Raw genomic sequence first — 25,554 nt, forward strand, 5'->3', positions numbered from 1 at the left:
TTTTCTAAATTTGAATGAAAAAAATCGCAACAATCGACTTATAAATTCGTATCGGGATTAATCGGTATCGAATCGAATCGTGACCTGTGAATCGTGATACGAATCGAATCGTCAGGTACTAGGCAATTCACACCCCTAGTCCTCACTGTCCTCAGTAAAGAAATAAATAAGTGATCACTGAAGGCCCAGGTACCAAATGCAGTACCAAATGCATAAACTGCCACTGATATTTTCAGTATAACTACTTCAATGTAAAAGTAGCACATCTGTATGAAAGCATGGATGATGAGCATGTCACAAGTAAGCATGTGTGAAAGGGCTGACACATCTAACAGAATGCTATGATGTCACAAACCTGCTAATTAGAACATCATGTCACCCAGCAGCATTTTGCAACTTTTCAATCAGTGTTGAGAAAAGCTGCAAATAACTGGAAACACTGATTTAATTACTCTGACTGCGATGTATAACCATACAACTAGTGCCTAATGATAGACATAAAAGCTGCCTATTGAATCTTCAAAATGTATTTTCCCGACCAGAGGAAAGGAATATGAGCTGGCAGACCCGAATGAGTAATGAGCTTTGAATGTTACCAAAAAAATAAAAATAAAAAAAATAAAATAAAAACCTTCAATACGTTATTTATGACTATAGCAGATATTTTTTCAGGAAGTATTTGTTTAGAGTCAGACGGTGACATTCTGAAGTGTCAAATGCAGAGTGGCAGCTGGTCTGGATATCATTAAAAAACAAAAAAAAACAAAAAACAGAAAAAACATCTGCCATCAAAACGTGCCTTGCATTGCTGCTCAACATCACCCCAGCTCGCACTTCACAGTCATGAGGGTGCGGCGAAATTTTATGGCACCATTTTGAAAGAGCACCATCAGAGAGGTCATTTGCAAACGGGAGTTAACAATGATGTTTATGTGGATGATTATAGTAATTCACTGCTGGCCGGAAAATGCTTGGGTATTAAACGCTTACAAAATGTGAAACTTGCACTGCTGAAAGGCCCGTACACACCGCTTGAGTGTTGGGTCACTATGTGCATTCTATCAAAACAGACATCATTTCATACTCTGCCATTATATATCTTATCGTAATGAAGTCTTACATTTTAAGCATTGGGCAGGCACAGATGACAAACTTACAAACATCAAGTATTTTCCACGTTCACTTGGAAAGTGTTGTTAATATGACTAATGTTATGCTGTGATTATATCCGAACAAAAGGAGATCGTCTGCTGAAAGCAATGGGAGGGAAAAAGCGTAGTCATTGTTCTGGGGCTTTTATTTAACCATCTCACCACCATTTAGTTCCCACGAGAGCAGGCTCTGAAATAATTAGCTGTGTGAGTCTTGTCTGATTTGCATCAATATCCAACCAGTCTTTTTGCATATGAATAACAATTTACACATTTTGTTACCTCCTCCAAAGCAATGTTCATCATTGCTATTTGTTGTTTGGGGGATCGTTTAACGACTACCTATTGTTTGAACAGTAATAAACAGTGACTTATTCTGCATTAATATTAGTCTTAACATTACTTATTCTATCCCTTTTCTTTTGTCATTTCCATATAAAGGATAGCTGTACAATTGTAGGATTAGAGGAGTTGGGGTAGTGAAATTTCCACAGTTTTGTACATTTTAACACAATTTGACTCCTACATTAATGAAAGAGATGCATAATACTTTTTGAGAAAGTATCCAAGGAGTAAATATGTTAATTTATGAGCTACAGCAAAAGAGGAATGAATTGGATTGATAAACAAACCGATTGTAACCCTTATTTTATTTTCTGTGACAACTCACAGCTGCGCCTTCTACATATACATTAACAGTATGCATTTAGTAGAATAAGCCAGGCCCTTAAAATGTGTACTAAAAATAATAAAAATTGACCTTTATTTTTGGGGACTTTTAAATGAGATGCAATGCACAGCGTTAACAGAAAATTGCTTTTTGTGAATATGGTCTGTGTGTCCTACTAGGAGTTATATCGTTGGGCATCCACTTAGTTAGCTTCTCAATTGGACCTTGGCTTTAATATTAAAACATTTACCAGTACATGACACAGCAGCTAGCTTCTCTCCTTCCATTTCAAACAGAGGACAATTCTGCTGTCTGTGTCCACTGGAAATGTTTCCTAGCTAGTAAAAATGTCAGCTAAATCCTACCTAAGAACATTAACACTATCAGATTTGATTACCTGCAGCAAAAATGAGGACTGGTAATGATAATAGTATGTTGGTATTGAGTGGGACAACTTAACAAATGTTACATATACACTATCCCGTTTTAAGCCACGTACTTACAACATGGCTGTACAATATCACTGGAAGGCAGCGTATTGCTACATGCATATAGTGTGCTCAGAGTCCAGTCGGGGAGAGGTGGGAGGGATTGGTTGTAACAAATCATTTTTGAAGCACATTGGGTGCTGTATTTTGTTATACACTTTCCTAGCTTGTTTAAAACTCCTGGCGTCATTTCTTTTTATAAATGTGTTGTATGTTTTATAACGTCAGTAATGAGCTGTCATTCCTCCTTCCGACTTGTAAAGCTGTGATGAAGCAGCAAGGTTGGAAGTTTTACCATATTATTGATGTCGAGCGCCTCTGACATCTGTGACCAAGGGTGGTGGGTGATGATGACGCTGATCATGTGCCTGTCGCACTTTGTTTACCTAACTGTCAGCTGGGAAGGACACACAGGTTCAATTACCCAGAGAGCACTGAGCTGAGAGGGACACAATTCAAAGAGAGAGAGCATATTTCAGGACTGGTGTCAGCATGACCAGGTGAGCGTCATTTTTATTTTTAAACAAAGATTCCTTCAAACTGCTCCACTGATACATAATTGTGATAGTGGTGGCTGCGTATTTTTCCTATTCTGCCTCTTCCATGTGTCGCTGAGTGTGGAAATGACAGGCTTATACGGCAACTTTACCACCCCCAACTTCCCCCAGCCATACCCTGATAACACATACATGGTGTGGAACATCACCGTCCCACAGGGCCACAGGGTCAAGCTCTACTTCACCCACTTCAGCGTCGAACCCTCAAATCTGTGCGAATACGACTTCGTTCAGGTACGGCCTTCTCACTCAATTTGATTGTTGGTTAGAAATGCCTTGACCCTGTCTAAACAGGTTTTGGCAGAAGGGAATGATACCGTGAGGTTTTGCGGGGAAGAAGAGAAGGACGATGAAAGCACCCCGAGGAACACCGTCATCCTGTCAGCCGGCAACCGCATGTCAGTGGTCTTTAGGAGCGACTACTCTAACGAGGAGCGATTCACCGGCTTCCAAGCATTTTACACCTCTGAAGGTGACGGAGAATAGTGACACTTTTTTTTTTTTTTTTTTTTGCTTAAGGCATACATTTGCTGGCTGTTTACCCTGGTAAAATTCTAAATTATAAAATAATCTCTTGAAAAATTATGTTTTACATTTTGTAATGTTTGAAGTCGGGCTTGGAATATTAACACATACATTTTCACTTACATTAATTAGTTCCAGAAAAAAAAGTATTAAAAAATTAATCATTAATTCGGTCTTGACATATCAATAACAAGCAGTCACAACCCAGTTTTATAGATGGTAACATCATTAAAAGGAAAATATAATTGCACTCAGAAATAGTCTAGAAATGCAGGTATTTGTAAACATTCAACACTTACGGCACCTTTTAGAGTACATTAAGAAAGTGCATGTACAAAATTTAACATACGTAATCAAATTAAATATCCTAATTTCACAAAATAGATATATTTTACTTGCATCTCTTCTATTTCTGGAAATTTCTTACCTAATTTAGTATATTCTTTGGAGGACCTTTGTATGGTACAGCAGTGTGCCAAATACAAATGCATGTAACATTGCACCCTAATTAATAACTAATAAAATAATATTAGCCGACCTTGGATTCACATCAGTATTTCACTCTGCAGGGAGTCCTCAATTTTTGAATCAGAATCCATTTTATTTGCCAAGTAAGTTAAAACAGACAAGGAGTTTAGTACTGTAGCAAAAAGTTCACCATAACAAAGTACATTTAAGGACATAAACACAAAAGTAAAAACAATCATGAAGCAATACAAAGTGTCCTGTAATGCGCTAATACTGATACAACACATGCAAATGATGCAGTCATGAAGAAATTTTCTGAACCCAAATTACACTAAAGATAGGAAAATGTTTAAATGTAAATTAAAACAATGCAATTATTTTTTATATCCTTTTCAACCTGTATTCAGTTGAATACACTACAAATACATACAGTACTATATAAGATTGCTCAAACTGATGAAAATTTGTTTCTCCCACTAATATTTTTACTACTGTGTAACCTTTCCCTTTAAGAACACTCAATAAGTGTTTGGGAACTGCGGATGTTGAAGCTTTCTAGCTGGTATTCATTCCCATTCTTACATGATTTACAATTTCAGTTCATCAACAGTCCGGGGGCACTAATACCGTCTCGTACTCATCAGAGTTGCTGACTACTTGCATTTAATGAAAATGCAAATAATTGGGATTCATTAATTACAAAGACCCTAATTAATTAGACTCATTTTAAATTGAGTCAGACTACTACTGTTCCCCAACAAACATGGGAATACAGTCAGGAACTATATCAAATATTGTGCCTTTACAAAAGTAATAATGTTGAATTGATTACTTTATGGTGTGTTGTAGTTTGCAGTACTGAACAATTGTATCTACTAAAGTAATATTTTGGTTAACTCACTAGATACTTGAGGAGTGAAAAATATTAAGAACAGCAGTATTCAATTGTGCAGTATTATCCCAACCCCCAATAAATAAATAAATAGATAAATAAATACATTTATTTATTAATTCCAAAAATTAACATATAACAACACAGTATCTCTCTGACAGTGACAATCAAAACTAAGCATTAGCATTATTGTAATGTATTTATTAAGGATTTAATTGGATATATTTACCACTTATGTCCCTTTCCGCTTCTATGTAGACATACTTCCACGAGACATTGGAAACAGTTTGTTCAGGAACTGGACTCAAATCTGAATGTGAAGGGTTTACTGGCTAGTTCACCATATTAATAGATTGTTAAAATATGCAGTGACATTTTTTCAAGGCCACAATAGACACTACGGTCGTAAGTGTACGTCTTCCTTAACAACAAAATGAATGACTACAGAGTAATCATTTCATGAAGATGGTGTACACACCACCTGTGCTCATTAGTTCAGTCTCAAAGAGTAAATGACCTATATGATGACCTGTCTTGTTATCCAGATAAGTTTTGAGATTCTTTTGTCCAATTTAAATTCTCTTTTTAATTGGATATCACAAACAAATGATATATTACCTGAGCGCTTGCTGCAGACTTGACCCTCAACCTCCAATTACCACCAGTCTTTTGCAATCAATTGATAACCACTTAGACAACAGTCTCACAGCTTGATGCTTATCCTCTGATTGTACTGTCTTCTGCAGACATCAATGAGTGTCGATCCAGTATGCACGATGAGAGAACGTGCGACCATTTCTGCCACAATTACATCGGTGGGTATTATTGCACATGCAGGCCAGGATATCTTCTCCATCTCAACAAAAGATCTTGTACAGGTGAGCAAGATGACGTCTGATTCAATATAAAATTCAGTAGTGAACGTAATTAGACAAAAGACGGTAAAAAGAGATGCATATGCGCCTGTAATTAATCTCTAAGTATAATTGACTGCATTGCAATTGCATTGTTAGTATCACTGATGGTGGAGGTTCACTCTCTCCACCGTGGAGGCAGTGTGGGTTCAGTTTTCCATCTGTGATGTCACTGCCACGGGGACTATAGTCCAGAATAGGGTCTGCATTTAACCCACCCCCAAACCTCTCATTAATTATAACCACACAGTCCATTTCTAAAAGGTGCTGATTCCATTCCAGCCGCCATGTGCTGAGAGATTTTTACAATCAAATTGCATAAAGCATTTGATCTCTGCCAACTGCCAAAAGACAAGGCTAATTACTGTTGATTCTCCAGAGAGAAGAAACGTCAAATTGGTATTAAAAATTGATACCTGTGTGCAACGCTAATAGTGTGCTGACGTGAGGTAATACATCACAATTACTGATTTGACGTGCCTTGACTTGATCATTCTTTGCTGGAGGAGGAAGGGAGACAAAATAAATCATGCAATGAACAGGCAAAAAAAAAAAAGATTATCTGCCCACAGATTTTGCTAATTATATCAATTACAGCCTCATTGCAACACTCATTTGTATTGTCTGGGACAACATCTGCACACTTGCTGCGTCACTAATGCAATCTTAATGAATGCTATTAATTATGGCACCAAAAGGAGTCAATTTAAATATGTATTCTTATATTTTTTAATCATTTAATCTTTTTTTTTTTTTTTAAACCTACTCCCTCTCAATGTCTAATTTGCAGTACTTTCCTTTTTTTTACAAAAGCAATGTTACAAATTGTTAGCCTACTAGCACAACTGTTTTGTCCAGCTGCTTCTGCTTCCAAATAAAAAAAGCTACAAATATTTATCATGTTTTCCAAAAATGTAAAAATATGAGTAGGCTGACAAAAGGGCACAGACAAAACTAATCAAAACATAACTGATATTTAAGATGACAACCATATTAAGGAGAAAGCTGTTCATGTGACATTGTCAAGTGGTCTATTTTACTATTTCAATCATTTAAAAGCAAATGGCTTCTAGAAACCTATCTTATAATAGCATAGCACTGCAAGATCTTCAATTAGCTTGGATTGCTAAACTTGCTCATACCATGTGCTTCAAAGTGTGCTTCACTCACTTTAGTTCACTAGCAGCATACCATATTTTTTAATGAACGTTGCTTACCTTGGAGCAAATGTCTCGAATTTGATGGATGACCGTGTAACTTGAAAGTTTTGGACTTTGGAAGTTGATGTGGACCCACGTTTGCAAACTTTTCATGATCAACTAATTATGGTAACCATCATTTCCACTGAGATTGCTTGTCTTATTTTTTTATTTTTTTTTTTTTACATGGCCACTATCGTCACTTGGGGTTAAAGATTCTCACACTGTACTAAAGTAGCAGTACCGTCAGATAGCCTAAAAATGGAGATGGCACCGTGTGGATATGACACATTAGACTTTAGTGTGATGGGCTGCCGCAAAACCAAAACTTAAAAATTCGGACTCACGGAAGTATTGTGAACACAAATTTAACTAACACAGCAGTATGTTTGTATGTTGTGTGTCAACAGTGCCGTGCCTCAGCCAGATGTTGACCAACGAGTCAGGACATTTGTCAAGTCCAGGCTACCCGAGTCCATACCCGCCCATGAGTCACTGCAACCACACCATCCGTCTTCCAGACGGCTACAAAATAATCCTGGACTTTATGGAGCCTTTTGACATAGAGGGACACCCAGATGTCCCCTGTCCATACGATATGTTGAAGGTTAGTCACGTGACTTGCAAGCAGTGACCCAACAATGTATTCGTCCTCATGCGTGCGTAGGCAGTCTGATGCTGTCTAAGCCCCGCTAAGGTGATGTACTGTTGGGCCATGTGGTTTACTGCATATTTAGCGGCAGTTGTGTGTTTCATAAATCACCCTCGCTGCTTGTTATTTGGAAGATTTCGACAGCTGGACGAGAGTACGGACCGTTCTGCGGATCGACAACACCAGACGGCATCCAAACCGGAAGTCACCGAGTGCATGTTGCATTCAGGTCGGATTCAAGTGGGAAAAACAAAGGATGGATGATCAAGTACACGAGTATGAAGTCTACGACCCTCGCTAAAACTGAAACTTGAGTTTGCCGAATAAAAGTATAACAAAGCCTACGATAATAGTCCTCACATACAGTACTACATAAGTATTGTAGATGCAAACATTTTTGGTGCAGTGACATTTTGTCTTCCTGATTTTATGAGATGAAGAAGAATGTAATGACACTTAAACAATTGATACCATACTTAAAATAAAATGTTACATGATGGCTTTTTATATAGCCTACCATAGTTCCTTAACCGAAATGAGCTGATCATGTAGTGATTTGTTTTAGCTAACGGCAAAGATTCATGTAATGCCCAGACAATCAATTCAGGACCTAAAAAAAAAAAAAAAGTCTAGGACCTAATTTGTGAAAGCTACTCCTTTAACCTTCATACATTATGCAGTTTCTTCCTAACTCCAGCTGTACTTCTCTGTCAAAACAGTTATTATAATGTGCTCCACCACTATATAAATTGCTTCTAATTTGACACGTTTTGCACTTGCTCACTAGCATTTCATCAGTCTTTGCCCAACAAGTGGAGCAAATGATCACACGTAAGAGTGTTGATGTGCCAAAGAAGCACCCTTGTATTGATTTAGTCATTTCTTTCCTTTGTGACTGTGAATAATGCAGAAATAGGCCAACATTATGACAAATCAGCATAGTAACTGGTATGCTGCTTCATATAAATATGTTTTAAATGACATGGCAGCATCACTCCCATTAAGATGTCTAGTGGTAGCATGCTACCAACGTGCTGCTTGTCTACATGAATGTATTGAAGAAATACAGGCAGGAAAGGTTCCACTGATTAAAAAAAGGAAGTGTTCTTTTAAATTTTTCTGACTGGTTTAAACACTCTGCGATTGGTTGGCAACCAGTCCAGGGTGTCCCCCGCCTACTGCCCAGAGCCAGCTGAGATAGGCGCCAGCAGCCCCCGCGACCCTTGTGAGGAATAAGCGGTCAAGAAAATGGATGGATGGATGGTTTAAACACTAGTTTTTTTCCTTCCAGACAAACATACTGCTCTGTGATGCAAGTTGACGTTAAAGTTCAAATTTATTATTAAAAATAAAATTCAGTAATGTGAAGTGAATTGGCTTAAACTGCCAGCATCATAGCCACAGTTGTACTTATAAGTTTACATACCTAGAGGTATGTAGACGTATGAGCTAACTGGTGAGAAAAAGGCTTAATACAGATAAAACCCAAAATACAGTAATTGTTTTTGCTATTTTCAGAGGTTGAATTGGTCACGAGGAGAGAGAGATGTGCATATAAAGTACAACTGTATAGCTTCATACTCTTACCATCACTATTGCCTTTCAGTGGTCTGTGACATCATGATGGCTTGAATTCCCGTTGTTTTTTTTTTTGACACATTCTTGGCATATTTTTCTCCACAAAACCTGGTTTAAGTATTCCACTGTACAAAAAAATGTCCTGATTTGACATACAAAATACAAGCATAAACAGTTTCAATTGCAGCTTGCATCTGACGGGGAATCAAGTGAGAGTCCGAGCTTTAACGCACCATGCATTAGTAACCCAAATCTGAATACAAACTCGTAGTGATCGTGGTGTAAGTCTCTCCCTTGTGAAAAATCAATTGCACATCTTGTCACGTGTGCCCTGTCCACTGGAGAGAAGATCATGTCTTACATGACTCACATGACATGCATCACGTGTTGCTGCCATTAGAGGCAACACTCATTTATTTAATTGATTAATTTTATAGTTTTGATTTGGTAGTAAAAGAAAAACAGTCATTATTTTTATGTAAAAATGTTAAATAAGTCATAATATTGAGATAATTTCATTTGAATTAAAAACTATTGAAAAGGGGAACATACTTTTTGTTCCATCATACGTTGGTAAGGGACACTGTTACCCCGGGTTTTCACTGGATGCGGTTGCGGTGCGGTTGCGGTGCGGTGCGTCTTGACTGCGTGCTCCGGACGGGTCAATTTTTTTGTCAATCCACACCGGCTCCGCACAGCTGCGGTCCGGCAGCTCCGTCGCCGCCCACTTCCCAACGTGTCTCGCGGGACCGCGCGCGCGCGATCATGTGGCATTTCACAACGACAAACATACAGAAAGTCTGCTCAACAGAGAAGCAGAAAGATATGAGATTCCATGCAGCATCCTTTTTTTGGTTGTCCTTGTAAAGTATATTAATAACGAGAGTCGGGTCAGTGCGGGTCCACTCTTTATTTCTGTCTTCCCCGTCCGGCTGCCGCTCAGTACGGCAAGCGAGACGGGCACAACAAGCAATCGCGAACATCAAACTCACAATACATTACAGTCCTTATAAAAAGGATGTGCCGTGTCATATATTATTTTGTGGTTTTCCACCTCCAATATAAACCTCTCCTCGTCCATGTTCGCTGGTGTCTAAACCGTGAATGAGCACATGGCCCGGCGACGCCCACGTCACGTTTTGCTGAAAAACTTGCGAAATAGGAGCTGGTGAGTATTTTATTCTGAAAGGTAACCGGAAATTTATTTTGAAACTGCCTCGGTCTTCCTGTCCCGCTCGATGTGTTTTGTGCTAGCTTGCCATTGGCCGGAGGCCTACCGCTGCGGCGTCCGGTGTCGGTACCATATGTGTTCGGCCTGCCAGATCCATTCGGGGTCCTTCGCCTACAGATGACGTTACGCTACAGGATTGGCTGAGACGTTTTACGCTACAGGATTGGCTGAGATGTCGACGATTGTGATTGGTGAGGCAACTTTCCAGTCGTTGGAGGGAAAACATTGACGCTTTTTACGAAGAAATTTATTATTATTTATCTAATGGGACTTATCACAGCCGCACTACTGGATCAAACTGTTCGGCGACCCAAAAGGCAAGGATTCGTAACGCGTCAAAATCATTCATCAATCATAATCAATCAATTACATCTCACCGTGGCTATTCTAATGTATTGATCTCTCGTCTTCCCTTGTCTAGGATTAAAGGTTTGCCGTGAAACCCTTTCAGACTTGTTTGTTGTTGTTGTTTTGTGGAAGGAAAAAAATACTGAACATATAAAGAAAAGTTGTGCATTCATTCATTCATTCATTCATTCATTCATTCATTCATTCATTCATGTGTCATTCATTGATTTGTTAATGCATTTGACATCTTTAAAGAAAAAGTAAAATGTGCTACTGTAGTTGATGAAGTTAACTTATGAGTTTCGACTTTACGGTAGTAGGCCATTACCTTTGATTAATATTTATATCAATAGTCCATGAGACACACATGCACACACATGAAGGTTACAAATAAATTCGTAGTTACCTAATAACCTGAGGCTGAGTACAGAACATATTGGTGAGGAAATGTCACATCTCAGGCAATAATTCCATCATTTTATTATCATCATCATGGTAATTATTTTCTGCAATACGCACGACCCTCCGCAACTCATAGTGCAGTGTCACCTCTGAGGTGACATTGGCAAGAAAATATTAAAGATGTCATTTAAATAACAAAATGTATGGGCTGAGATTGCAAAACGTAAATAAACGTAAGTATAAAAGCAGGATACTTTAAGATTGACTAAATAATGAAATAGATTGAAAAAATACATTAGATAAAATAAATATAAAAAATGGAGGTAAAATAGCACATAAATGCAAAAAAGTAAAACTGCGATGGGACGAAATATTGTCAGTTGACGTGCTAATGTGTTCCTATAATCATTACGAGTGTTTTTGTGATGTATTGTGATACGTGAACCGCAAAATTCGTAAACCAAACCAACGTGAACACATTTGACACTGCTCGCTTGCTGTACTGACGTCATCAGCAAGCGCCGACCAGACGCGAAGGCCCCCGAATGGATCTGGCAGGCCGAACACATATGGTACCGACACCGGCAAAAAGAGAAAATAGGCTATCCTTGCGGAAGGCTTGCGGCACGCCGCAGGCCTTCCGCAGTCGACACGCAACGCACCCGCAAGCAGTGTAAACTGCACCATTCGAATGAATGGAATCTAATTGCTTGCGTCGCCGGACCGCACCGCAACCGCATCCAGTGAAATTGACTCACAGGTGGACAAGGAAGTAGCTTGTCCAAAAGACGTGTTTTTTTTTGTTATTATTCCTTTTGAGTGAATGTGGCCAATGAGGTAAATACTTGTCATTGCATTTCTTAATTGTTTATTGTGAGGCCTCTTTATTTGGTGTGCTATATTGAGCTTATTTTCGCTCTTTTCTTAGTTCTGACGGCATTGTTGGTGTGTTAACATGTACAAGACATGTAGACGACATTAAATGTCTGTTGAAACCCAAGAACGAATTTGAGCCTTGATTGAACTCAAAGGGAGTAACATCACGTGACTCCTAAAGCAATACCCGCTTCATAATAATGGTACAGGCCTACAGTTTGTTTGATTTTAAATTGGTTCAACAATTATCTTTTAGGGCGGCACGGTGGACAAGTTTAGCACATCCGCCTCCAAGTTCTAAGTACTTGGGTTCGAGTCCAGGCTCCGGCCTTCCTGGGTGGAGTTTGCATGTTCTCCCCGTGCCCGCGTGGGTCTTCTCCGGGTACTCCGGTCTCCTCCCACATTCCAAAGACATGCATGGCAGGTTAATTGGGCGCTCCGAATTGTCCCTAGGTGTTCTTGTGAGTGTGGATGGTTGTTCGTCTGTGTGCCCTGCGATTGGCTGGCAACCAGTTCAGGGTGTCCCCTGCCTACTGCCCAGAGGCAGCTGAGATAGGCGCCAGCTCCCCCCGCGACCCTTGTGAGGAATAAGTGGTCAAGAAAATGGATGGAATTATCTTTTTAGAGTGCAGCAATACAGGAGTGACCACACCCAACCAAGCTTTGATTACAAAGCTTATGTTTCTATTGCCACAAAATTGCCATATTTCAAGAAGTTGATTGGAATCAGTCGGAAAGCATTACGTCTGCCTCACAATCTAAAGGCCTAGATACATCAATCCGACGGGGTCGGCCCAGACGTCGGCACGTCACGTAGAGAAATGATGTAAATGCACACCTCACCGACCCCAATTATTACGTACATTTAGCGCATGCGCGAGAAGCAATTCCCCTCCATCTGCGGCGGTAGTCATTATTCCTAAAGGCAACCGGAAACCTCTTTATGGGGCCAGGATATAAAAATGTAAACAATGCATACCGGTTACCTTTTCTCTCACGATATCCTCCCAGGTGAATGAAACCCTCCTTGCTTTTTGCACAGTATCGTAGAATGCTGTCATTGTCAACCATCGCTCTTATACGCAATTAAGGCAGCAAAGGTGCAAGATAAGGAGAAACGGCACAAAATGGGCAACATCCTGGATACTCCAGCGACCAAGGAAAGGAGCTTTGTCAAAAGCTAGAATTGCAGGAAACTGCTGACTTCAACAATTTTGCCCGGCTTTTTCTTGAGCAGTTCCTCATGTTGAAGGTCCAGGCTTTCCATCAGTAATGTTTACCCACGTTCGTCATTTCCTCTTCTTGCCCTGTGCGCTGATTTGCTAGCTGACAGCCAATCACAGTGATCAAATGCCCCAACACTCAACGTCAATTGAACATGTCGAATTTGTTGAACCCCCCAATTCCGTCTTTATGACAGTAATTTATACACTAATCAGACGGTGCATGCCACTGGCCCAACACTGTCTGTCTCCAGACGTCGGATTGGTGTATCTAGGCCTTAAATTCCGAGTTGGATTCTCAGCTCAAACCCTCGTGTGCAGATTGCATGTCCTTCCGGTGCTCACATGGGTTTTCTCTACTCTGGTGTCCTTGCACATTCCAAAATATGCAAGTTAACTGAAGTCCATATGTGTGTGTTATTGTCTGGTGACCAGTTCAAGCTGGAATAGAGTCCAGTTCTCTCAGGACCCAAATGAGGACAGAAAATGTATGATTATTAGAATATAGCTCTCTAAGGACGGATGGGAAAATAAACTGCCACTTACCAGGATATGACAACAAAGACTCTTAATATTTAAAGATTACTGGCCTCAAGAAAAACACATCTGCATCTGAGTCTCTGAGCTCATTTTCTTCACATTAAAAGCATCAAGTCAGCTGTATCCAAGTAACACAGTAGATCCACAGTGAATAAAAATATGAATGCATGTGATGCTCTTTTCACAGCAGCTTGTTATCCAAATAACAAATATGTGATTATTGTCAGATGTTTGATAAAAACATAACTTGTACAAAGCCCTCCACTTCTGCTTGAGGCAAAAGCATCTAAGTGGTTTGAAAGTTGTACCAAATGCTACAAACACCAACCTTGTTGACATTTATACAAGATCCAGCGGTAAAAATAGTATCAGTAAGCCAGTGCGAATTCATTCTGTTGGCCCTGAGGCAGTCGGCGTAAGCACTTTGGAGTCTGTGCTCAGGTAAGGTAACCGACTATTTCCCACTGTGAGGTGACGTTGCTTTGCTCTCCTCTTCCTTGTTCTCATTTAGACGGCTGGCTGCTGTCCCCCTGCGGCATGTTGCCCCTCAAAGACTGCACAGCCTGGACCTGCTGAAGACGTTGCTTCAGCTCCGACTCGCAGTCTTGAAGCAGCGTCGACGTCCTGACTTTGTCCCAGCCTAGCACCTGCTGCATTGTTTCCGCCCCTTTGGCCACCACCATCTTTAAAACAAAGTGGCACATTTTAATAGAAATGCAAACTCAAGTTGGACGTGCCTGAAGTTGTACAATTCCTACTTTGGTCAACATGCCTTAAGATAGAAGCACATTTTATGAAAGGTGAGTACAGAGACCATATAAGGATGCAGGTTTTAATTTTTGAGCATCAAAAGCCCCTTTTCGGTCGGCCTCACTGTTCTTGGTTAGCCAGATGGATTTAGCCTTACCTACCTCAATTTAGGATGGTCCATTTTCCCCCTACACAATAAGCCTACATCAGCCAATGTGTGAAAAATGCTCTGAAGTAAATTATTTGAAGCAGCATTTAATGATTAGGTGGAGAGAGATGCAAACGAAATACAGCCAAGGAGGGGAAGGAGGATTTTTTCTGAATGTTAAACTTGTGAAAACTCATTAAGGACGCGGCAAGCGACACCCAGTGTGCGACTCAAAGTGATTTAGGGTACCCATAATATATCGGTGCAGTCTGTTTGGAACCACCTACTCCAATTTGTAGCTCACGGTAACACTTTATCACATCTGTTTTTGAAATTTGGAAAGTGTCATTATTTTGAAGAAGAACATTGTCAAGGCTTAAGTGTTGATTTTTAAGATCTTAATATACGAACAGTATGAACTTATTTTTAGACTTATATGACAATGTTAAAAAACAAACAAAAAAAAAACATGGGTGCAACAACACATCTTATGAGGTGGCAATTTGTCTGTGAAAATGATTATTTCCATTGCTATTACAAGAGTGTGTTTAACCGTTACCTCAACCTTGTAATGTTCGTACTTGAAATGTTCAAGAAAGTGCAAAGAACAGTGTAACATGAAGACAGTGTGTTACCTGGAGATCTTCAGTGGACAGTCTGGTCTCTGGGCTTGTTTTGCCTTTCAGGACCATCAAAGTCCTGGAAGTGAATCCAGATGCTTGATCCACTTCCATCCCATCAGGCAAATCAGCACCTACATTGATTGAAATATAAATAGAAGAAATACAAGTCAATGCTCTCAGTGGTTCTTTAGCTTCATATGAGTCACTTGCTTCAAGGGAATCAGACTATTCAACTGTGACAACAGTTCCACCTAGTGGCTACTGGCATCAGTGTAACTTCCCTAAAATATGAAGTAAATAAATCCTGATAAATGCCAGTCTGTAACAGGCCACTTATAAAACTATGGATGAATGGGAAAATAAGCAGATTGAAGTTATTCAACTATCCACACTTAAAATCACACCTATGGACAATTAAAGTCCTCAATCAACTGAAAGTGCATGTTTTTGGAATGTGGAAGGAAGCAGGAATACCCAGGGAAACCCATGCACACACGAACGGGGAGAACACCCAGACTGTGAGTCAGTTGTGTTGCCACTAAGAAATATTATTTGTAAAAATAATTACATTAAACATACCTCCCTCGCTGGGCCGCCTGGTCTCCTCCTGCGACTGTCCGTCTTCTTTCTCTACTGCTTTGACGAAGAGTTGGAGCAACTCCTTCGATTGCCTCTCCTCCTCCCGACGGTCTAAAACCCTCTGCAGTGTCTCCTGAAAGTTCTCGGTTTTCTTTTCTTGGAAGCCGAGAGCAGACGCTAGCTCAGGGCAAGGGACGTCCACTAAGCACTGGAACATGTGAAACTGATTTTACATAAAGTACTCATTTAGATAACAAACAATGGAAGGCAGTGTTTGTATTGGCGTTTACAGATAAATCAGGGAGAATATTTTTACTTCCTCTCTGGTTAAAAACAAAATATGCAGTGACAAACATGACTAATTCTGGCACCTGTAAGTCTTCCTCACACATGAGGATAATGCTGGCCAGGTCCTGTTTCAGCTGCAAGGCCAAGTCCAACCATGGCGAAGTAATTTGGGCTGATTGAGCGTCTACAACGTCGCTCTCAAGCATCACGGAATCCCTCGCCATCCACGCTGTGCCACCATCAACTACAAGGCAAGGCATAAAGAGCTGTATAGGATACAATTCAATTGGAAAATAAAAAAAATCAACAACATATACATAGAAGATTTAGGCCAAATGAAACATGCTCACCCCTGCGAAGTGGCGACCACGTCTCCTTTTCATGCAGCAGCATGAATTTTGTGTTTAAGGGTAAACACCAAAAGTAGGCCTCATCTTCGACTATTGTCCCATCGTCTTCTAAAACTACTGTGACTGGGTCATGTGGTGTGAAACCAAGAAACTCACTTCCTGGAATGAAATAATCAGGCATGAATGATGATCAATTCAGCTCAGTAATCCCTTTTTATACTTCTTTCAGCTGTGGACATACGGTACTGACCAATCACCGAATCAATGTTTGGTTTATTTGCAATGAAAGAAAAATCAGTAGTTTCAAGTCATCGTCAAGAGAATGACTGTGCCATTTAAAAATCCTTATGTCATTTCCAAGATAGGGTATGCTAATTCATTTTATTGTGCAGTATACAAGTTTGAATGCACTAAATATGAGATATAATAAAGCTAAAAATAAAATTAAAATGATAAAATGAGCGATATTACTTCATAAATATGTCGCTGTATAACGACAAGCAGCTCAAAATGTTTTTTTTTTTTTTTGGAATCACACGAGTTGCAAAAACCTTTAGTTTTAAACATAATACAATATTCTTATGATATGATGTGATGTGATGTGGAAGATTAACTCATGACACTTTTCCAACGAAAACACAAATACTATGACAATCCAATATCTTGGAGGAAAATCAAACATATGGAAACACATTAAATAAAGCTTCACTGTCCAATACAAAACGTATTTATTCTTGGGCTTTTGACTCATAATGAGACTCGGTATTGTTTTAGTGTTTTGTGGTATTTACAATTTTTATGTTATTAATATATTGTTTTAACTGTGTTGTTGTATGTTGTGTATTTACTCAATGTGTAGCACTTTATTTGCAGCGGTGGATGTTTAAAAGTGCCCTATATATATAGTTGAGTTCTGAGGTTTCAGTTTAGAATTTTGGCTCCGGCCCTCCTGTGTGGCATCTACATGTTCTCCTCATGCCTGTGTGGGTTTTCCCACATTCCAAAAAACCTGCATGTTAGGCTCATTGAAGATTCTCAATTAGCCACAGAAGTTATACAAGTGTGAAAAGTTGTTTATTTGATTGACTGCCAACCAGTCCAGGGTGTACCCTGTCTCTTGCCCAAAGTCAGCTAGTCTGCAGTTGAGCTCACCTTGTACCCTAATGAAGACAAGCGCTATAGTAAATGGATCGATAGATGCCTGATTATGCAAGCTTACTTGGCTCATATTTTGACCAGTGCAAACATACTTTACATAAGGAGTGGCTTGGCTCTCTAAAAAATATAAGATTGAGTTATCTCTCCCCACTGCCAAGTGCAGCTAGTGAACGCCAGAAAATCGTTTGTTTTGGCCAACGCCTGGTGGTGACTAGCATTTAAGGAATGAGACGACAGGAGGGAGGTATCTTCTTGAGTAGTTTTACATCACCCTTTGCAAGTTTCAGCACGCTAGAAATGTTGCTAGACCAAAAGCCAGTTCTTGATCATGTGAGATAAGTTGAAGTGAGCGGCCACTTAGCAATCGTTGAGACGTATGTTTAGTAACACTTGAATACTTATATACATTATATTTCTGTACCTTACATAGGGGTTTAAATCGAATAGATAAATGCGAATCACAGCCTCATTCATATACAGTACTTTTAAAATTTGATTCGATTTTTCTTGGTTTTTGTGCACAGACATTACATATGTTATTCTACCAAGCTATAAGCATCAACAAAGTTGTGTTTAAAATGTGTATCATCTCACCTTTTACCTTCAGCTCCTCAAGCGAAGGAACAACCAAGCCATATGACTTCTGGCGTGTAAAGTTGCACACCTTACACGGCTTTCGATCCGCCATTATACGCAGAAACGTCCAACTATTATGATTAATAAGACAGCAGGAGACAGCTCTCAGTCCAGTTGGCAGTTTCGAATACGGGAACGGCTTAGACGATAAGGACTCTGGGATATGAAGTCATTTTGCTTATGCGCGCCACCAAACACTTTCCCCAAAACTATTTCACAAAAGAACTATATGTTTAAACTTAGGATCGAAGTTATGTTATTTTCGAAACACACAAAAAAATAACAATAATCTTATCGAGTCATTATAATTTAATATTAATATTTGTGTTTATTATTATTATTTAGGTCAGCGAGAGTTCATTTTCAACTCAGGCAGAAGCAATCACACATCGAGCAGCCTTCAATGCTAACAGGAAGATGGCATCCACGGAACAGTGTGATCCACCAGCAAAGGTCATCAATTCTGAAATAACAAAACTTACCTTTTAATATCCATATGCAGGAATAGCACCCCTGCAGCGTGCACACTGTTCTTTAAATGTAATTCAGATTGGACTCCTCTGGCTGTTTTAATGCGGGGTTGTTAGCATAACAGCTAGTTAGCAATGCTCGGTCGATCTCGAAAACGTTCAAAAGTTACCACGCTAAAAGAATTAAAGTACTTTCCACTTCAAATGTTAGTTTAAACTCATAAATGCCATCGCATCAGTATCGAGTTTTGATTTATTTACTTACTAGAGCAAAGGCGTGTGTCGTGGACTGTGTTGATGTGCAGTTAAGTTGACCTCATCAAGATGGCAATGTTTGCTAACTTTCTGTTTAATAATTTCCGTGCCCTGTTGACTAAAACAAAGCAACACAGGCAGTTTTAAACCTTAAAACGATTATATTCTTTTGTGGTGTAGATGTTAACCACACAAAATGAGATGTAGGTTACCATACCCAGATTTTCCATCTGTTGACATTTTCGATGTAACATGGATCAGGGTTAGGAGTGTCCTCACTGGCCTTTAAACTTTGAGTCCAATTTTAAATAAATGCTCAGGTGCGACACTTGTTCTTATTCAAAGGGCCAAGCATAACTTCCCACTGTCATTGCTTTAAACTGTCATAATCATGTTTTTGCTGCCATTATATGGAGTATGCAAGTTTGGCCTGGGCGTATGTTGATTTTCTTTGAGCACTCATGCTTTCAGACACTGGATGGCTGGATAGCTTATCGTAACAGCTAGTAACACAAATAACAATGATACCACTCAAGTGGTAACGTTTCTTAGATAGATTGATAATTCAATTTACTGATTGCTTTAATTACCGATTGATAGATACATAACTAGAAGTGCTTCCTCTCTCAAAATGTAGACACAAGCTTTCATAAATTCACTAATTTCACATTATAATCTGAACCGTCAAAGTGCAAGGCTCATCTTGTCCATGTAAGAGTAATATTAAGAGTTGTAGTAACACCACACCTCCTCCAGCTTTCTCACGCTCTTTTCTCAGAGTTGCACAGGTGATGCAAAGCGACCTTGCCAAAATATTTGTGCTTTGTAAGTTCATACCTGGTGTCACAAGTTTCCAACAGGTAAATAAATCCCTGCTTTTGCAATGTATTAACCATGTGCAACAATGTGTAGCCCAAATGACTCTGTGATGGCTTCCCTTCCACGGAGCTCTTTTCTTGCCATATGCGGAACAACATGAAAATTATTCCGCTCATGTTGTCTCTCACATTGTTTCTTTACTAGTTTTTTTTTTTTTTTTTTTTTTTTTTTTTAGATGGCTGCCAGTGGGAGAGGAAATGTCACATAAGTACAGTACATTATCAATGTTGACAAACTTGCTAAGTTGTCAACACTGACTGCTTTTTTAAACAAGTTCCTCCCTATTTGCAGCCATATTGTTAATGTGAGCAGTGCACATCAGCAGGGACATGCTTTAGTTTGAACAATGAAAACTGCAAAATAATGATGGAAAAAGGTAATAAAAAACCTAAATTAATCAATAAGATTGATTAAGATCTCTACTGTTTTATTCAATTGCCAAATCTTTGATGAATGTTGAAGAAATTTACCCAAGTCTATAATTTTGATAATGGACGCATTTGTGTGAATGTGACAATTTACCATAGGTGAATGCTATATGTATGTTAAAGGTTAAAACTTATGCTTGATCACACTGAAATTTAATTAATCATGGACATTTTGTCACAGTTTTCCAAACAAGCTACTTTTCAGTGCTGTATGTTTGGAAAGAATATTCTGCTAACAAATCCACCAATCATTTCAGTTCTGCCATCTGGCAGGAGGTATAAAGTCCCACTGGCCCGGAAAAATGCACTATATACAAAACATATTTTATTCTCTCTCCCATAATCATTCTGGACAGCTTAAAATAGAACATAGCACCTCCTAGCATGAATTCATTATTTGTTTTAATCCTGTGTAGTTTTTCTTTTTATCATGTTTTTAATGTGAAATGCGTATGGATGAGAATGTTTGAGAGCCTGGTCGAAGAAGAATTTCTGTCATCATTTGTGTCAGACAATGAAGTGTTCTGTTCATTCTATTCATATGGTGTAACTGTTAAAGTCAGGTAAGCATCTGTGATTAATACTAACATACTAAAAACTTCATCATGGACACTACAGTATCTCCTTTGGTACAGCAGCATGAAACATGACAATAAAGCTAAAGATCATCTGTCATCCAGCAGGTGGCACTCTAATACTGCTTCTTGTTTACACTCAGGCTGTCCTTCCTCCTGGTAATGATGCTCCAGCTCCCTCCAGAGAAGCACTGGTAAGGAGTCAACTTTTCAGTTATTAAAAACAGCTTCACTGATAAGGTGATGGGGACAAGAATCTCTAGCAAAAAAATCAGTATACTGTCTGTCTTAAATGTGAACACCTATTAGTGGGAGCAATTTAGATTTTTATTTTAATCTCATGTAATCAGGAAAACGTGTTGCAATGAATACATTATAATAAATGATGGGAGTTATACTGTTAATTGTACGGCATGTCGTGATCCTCATGTGCCTTAAAATATCTAATGTGTGTAACATTTTAAATACTAAACAGATGATTCACAGTGCTGGAACCTGAACCAAAGTTTGGCAAGGGTGAACATCAGCCAGCTTTTGAGCAACAATGGGATTTTTATGATATAACTTGTTTGGCAGCTTTATAAAGAATTACAGTGCACTTAACATCATCTACGTGTAGCTTTGTTGTTGATATAAACTCTCTTTTGGTAAGAGATGTCACAGTCAAATGAGCCACTACTCGCCCAGAGTATGGCTTTCACTACAATCATGTCCGGGGGTTAAGCTAACCACGAGATTACAACGCATGCGTGTGTGTTGCGGATCCGCTCCGCTTCATATTGACTGCCTACCGGACACATCAATACCGTGGACAAAATTCGCCGGCTGTGCACAGTTGTGGTCCGGCAGCTCAGTTGCCGAAAACTTCCGGCCGTGTCTCGCGTGATCGCGCGCGATAAGTTTTTACTTTAGTTAGTAATAACTCACCGTCTACTCCGTTAGCTTCTGCTATGCCGTTCTACGCAGCATCCTTTTTAAAGGCCTCAGGAAATGCAACTAGGTGAGAAGAGTGGCCACTTTGGTTCAAAAGGCCAAAAGTCGGAGGAGGAGAACTCGATGTTATGTAAATTAGTCGAATTGCTGTGAACAAATTGAAAACACTTTGCTTTTGGACACATTTTTGTAAATAGCCAGTGAGCAAAAGATTTGCTCGGTTGTGTAATTTGACACTTTTTTTTTTTAGGTGGGCAGATCACCAATTAGCGACAAAATAAACTGATCACCGATCCAATCACAAGATGGGGAAGTGTCTCATTAAATGACTTATTTACTTGTGTATATACTTGTGTACTGTTTATTATTATAAACTCATTTAATGCAAGTGGTGAATACAAGATTGGCAACATTTTAAGTCGTATCAGCTGTTTTTCAATGGCGTTGTATGAAGTGTTTATATGTACACATAAACAAGTTCCCATTATATGACCGTGATAAAAAAAATAAAATAAAATAAAATAAATAAAAAAATGGAATTACTGTTGCCAAGCCATAAAGGGAACACATCACATAGACTGTACTGTACATTAAATGTCCTTGTATGAGTGCAGCATCACATCCAGGTTTGGAGTGGGGTATTGTTTAACCAACATGTCTCAATGTCATTCACCATCATTCACATCCCCTCACACCCCCACCCCTCTCCCAACATCATGCCTTCATGCCAAGGCTAATTTAATCCTGGGGTTATTGATTGTGGGAGCATTCTCTTAGGCTTTCTTTCAATTTACTTCAATTTCATCATGCCACTGCGCTTCAAGACGGCCTTCTCAAAAAGGGGAGAAATTCTTGTTAGGAGGGTTCTGATTCGAGACTGGTTGACAAGCAGCAAACCCTAACCCCGCCCTCAATGAACGCACACACATACACAAAACTGTCCTCACTTGCAGTCCCTTTTCTCCCTTCTCTTTTTGATGAGCTGCTCTTTCTCAGTTAAGTGGATTATTACAGTAGGGATAATTCTTGTCACATGGCATTATTTGGATGAGGTGAATAATTGAAATTTGTGTCTGAAAGGATTTTATCTGGATGAGAGGAAAGGGAGTGCTGGCAGGGTTGGGAGGGCATTGAGTGAGCGAGTAAGAGAGTGAGAGAGAGGGCAAACGGATAGAGAGAGAGAGTGCACACATTTGTATAGCATTTATGTGCACATGTGCATGTCAGACAGGGGATACCCGTTAAGCTAAGAGGTTGTGACTTACCTCGCCCAAATCAGCAGGCCCTGGCACACTGCACCGCGTGGGCTTTCCTTTGTGGTGACGGGGGTCCAGCTGAGTGGGGCATTGCCACAGCCTCTGCCACTATTTAGGCCAGAGGGGCAAGTCTGAATTTGAACCTGCTTTGAGAGCGAGAGGGTGCGAGAGGATGGGGGAGACTGGGACAACTATGCTTGACTGGTGTACCAGTCGCTGCCAGCCACTCTCTGCCTCCGGCCCTGCTCTTTGTCCACTACTCAACCCGGCCCGACACCCCCACCCCATCCACCCGCCACCCACCGCTCGTTGGTGTTGCGTCGTCGACCCTCTCTAATGTTTCCCATGCCTCTGTTCTGTCTCTGTGTGCGTATGCTTTCTTTAGACTGTCGTTAAAGTATCTTAAATGTTATTTTCTTTAAATCATTATACTTGTATGCAGGGCAATAAATACCTAAATCAAAATGAAATATATAGGTAATGGCCAGTCAAGTCATGAATAACATTTTTGGGGATTACATGTCCATGAGAGTAGTAAAATAGGGCAAACTTTAGTTTGTTATACTATATTTTGTTTTTTTATTAAGCTCTTACTGTGATGCCAAAATAGTAAATCCCTATTAACACCTGTGGAAGTCAAGTCAAAATTTTTCTTTGTATTAATGTGTTCTCTGTGCACCCACTAGTCAAAACACAGTATTCTGATTAATATTGCGTTTGTGGAATATGAATTATACGACGTTGTTTTAGGGCCACATATAGATATATTTTTTTTTCGAGGGTGGGGGCAATATTCAGAGAAAAATTTGCAAAAAAAACCCCTCGTAAATTTGCGACTTTATAAAGTGTCAAATTTGCGACTTTATAAAGTGTCAAATTTGTGACTATAAAGTGGCAGATTTGCGAGAAAAAAAACTCAGAAACTTACGAGAAATACACATAGCGTACTACCCGGATGTTTGTGGCAATACTTTTCACTCATGTTTTCAAATAAGGAGATGGTACATAATTTCTTTAGCAGAGATTAACCATATGATGTTAAGCATTCACTCTTTGAAGCATTGGGTGCGGCCAGCGACAAAGATGTCTCGCTTTGCGAAGGTCCACACCCTGAGGATCAATTATTTAAGTAAATTTGTTAAAATGTTTATTTACTTGTACATTTATGTTTCCAGAATTATTATTTATACATTCATACATTTTGGTATTTTTTTTATTTTTATTTAAATTTATTTATTTTTTTTTACAAGTAGCGAAGTTGAATTTGCCGCTCCCATCATTCACTTGCATTTACCTAAAGTGTGCTAGCTTCTGATTGGTTAGTGTTAGTCAGCTGATAGGGGATCAGGAAGTGTTGCTCTAGCTGCCGTGTATGACTAGTAAAGTTTAAATTGAGAATGATTCCCTCTCCCCCCTCGACCCTTGTGAGGAATAAGCGGTCAAGAAAATGGATGGATGGATGATTCCATCTCCATCCTGCCTTTTCATTTTATAAACAGTGTCCCATAACCACCAACGAATCTTCACATTAGACTATAGCTATAGTGTATTTGTTGTAATTTTCTGAGTTTTTTTTCTCCCAAATCTGCCATTTTATAAAGTGGCAAATTTGCGCGAGTTTATTTCACATAAATTTCCGAGTTTTTGTCTCACAAATTTGCCACTATAAAGTTGCAAATTTGCAAATTCTGCACTTTATAAAGTTGAAAATTTGCAACTTTATAAAGTGCAGAATTTTCTCGGAATATTATCTGCCCCTCTGGGGGGAAAAAAAAAAATTGTGGCCCTATCACGCCGTCGTAGAATTAAGCAGGGGGGGGGGGGCGAATGATGCCATAGTGCCGGACAAAATGGCAGCCTCCTATCACATATTTATGGTATATAAATTACTAAGAGAATCTATACAGCTTATAAAAATGTTATTATGTTGACTGTGTGTGAAGGTGTATGCAATGTAAAGTGCATATGTTTTTTATTTATTTTAAGAGCGGGAGAACACATTGTAGAAACATCCCTGCTCTCGCTGTAACTTCAAAAGCTCCTCTTCCCCAGGATATTTAGCGACTATGATGAAAAATTTAGTGAGCGTTAAATAAGCTGCTTTGAAGTGATCTGTTGCGGCTCAGCAGTCTCCAAATTTCTGTCGCCCATCCGCAGCCGTCGTCATACTACAGAGGTTGTGTGTTAAGCGCAGGAGTTGGTGGGGTTGGGGAACCTGGCTGGTTGGCAGAGGATGCTTGTGCCAGCAATAATCAGTACAGCAGCAAACATGAAGGGACTACTGCTGCTACTGTCTCCTTTTGACTCTGTCTGAAGCCTTTATTCATCAAAATAGTTTACAGGCAGGCAGATGTTCTTCATGTGTCAGTCCTGAAAAGTGATTTTTGAATTTCCTCAATTTTTAAAACTTCACACTGGACAGTTGTGTACACTCTCTTACTGTCTGATAAGCTTTACTTTTTATAAGTCCAATTTCGTGTCCAACAGCACCATACTAAACCACGTATACCAG

The 25,554-nt window shown here is 39.4% G+C and overlaps 2 protein-coding genes across 4 annotated transcripts in view; both read left to right on the forward strand.

Annotated features, from left to right (window-relative positions):
• The first annotated feature begins 2,704 nt into the window (after window positions 1-2,704).
• Window positions 2,705-15,219, forward strand: masp2 (MBL associated serine protease 2). 3 transcript variants are annotated; one of them, XM_077514704.1, is made up of 7 exons: window positions 2,705-2,809; window positions 2,878-3,100; window positions 3,161-3,338; window positions 5,498-5,629; window positions 7,275-7,471; window positions 7,651-7,745; window positions 14,226-15,217. In XM_077514704.1, exons 1-7 carry the CDS (start codon window positions 2,802-2,804, stop codon window positions 14,356-14,358), a joined length of 966 nt encoding a protein of 321 aa, XP_077370830.1. In that variant the 5' UTR covers window positions 2,705-2,801; the 3' UTR covers window positions 14,359-15,217. The 3 variants fall into 3 exon arrangements, with proteins under 3 accessions (XP_077370830.1, XP_077370832.1, XP_077370831.1); XM_077514706.1 differs by having other exon boundaries at window positions 2,734-2,809; window positions 2,940-3,100; window positions 14,226-15,219; XM_077514705.1 differs by having other exon boundaries at window positions 2,741-2,809; window positions 2,926-3,100; window positions 14,226-15,219.
• Window positions 15,220-18,589: 3,370 nt separating this feature from the next.
• pex14 (peroxisomal biogenesis factor 14) overlaps window positions 18,590-25,554 on the forward strand; it is a 56,323-nt gene continuing 49,358 nt past the window's right edge. The window contains exons 1-2 of the mRNA XM_077514702.1: window positions 18,590-18,699; window positions 20,997-21,047. Of these exons, the coding sequence (XP_077370828.1) occupies window positions 18,664-18,699; window positions 20,997-21,047 (87 nt within the window). The 5' untranslated portion in view covers window positions 18,590-18,663. The remainder of the gene's footprint in view (window positions 18,700-20,996; window positions 21,048-25,554) is intronic.

This window comes from Festucalex cinctus, chromosome 2 (genome assembly GCF_051991245.1).
Source record: "Festucalex cinctus isolate MCC-2025b chromosome 2, RoL_Fcin_1.0, whole genome shotgun sequence".
NCBI lineage: Eukaryota > Metazoa > Chordata > Actinopteri > Syngnathiformes > Syngnathidae > Festucalex > Festucalex cinctus.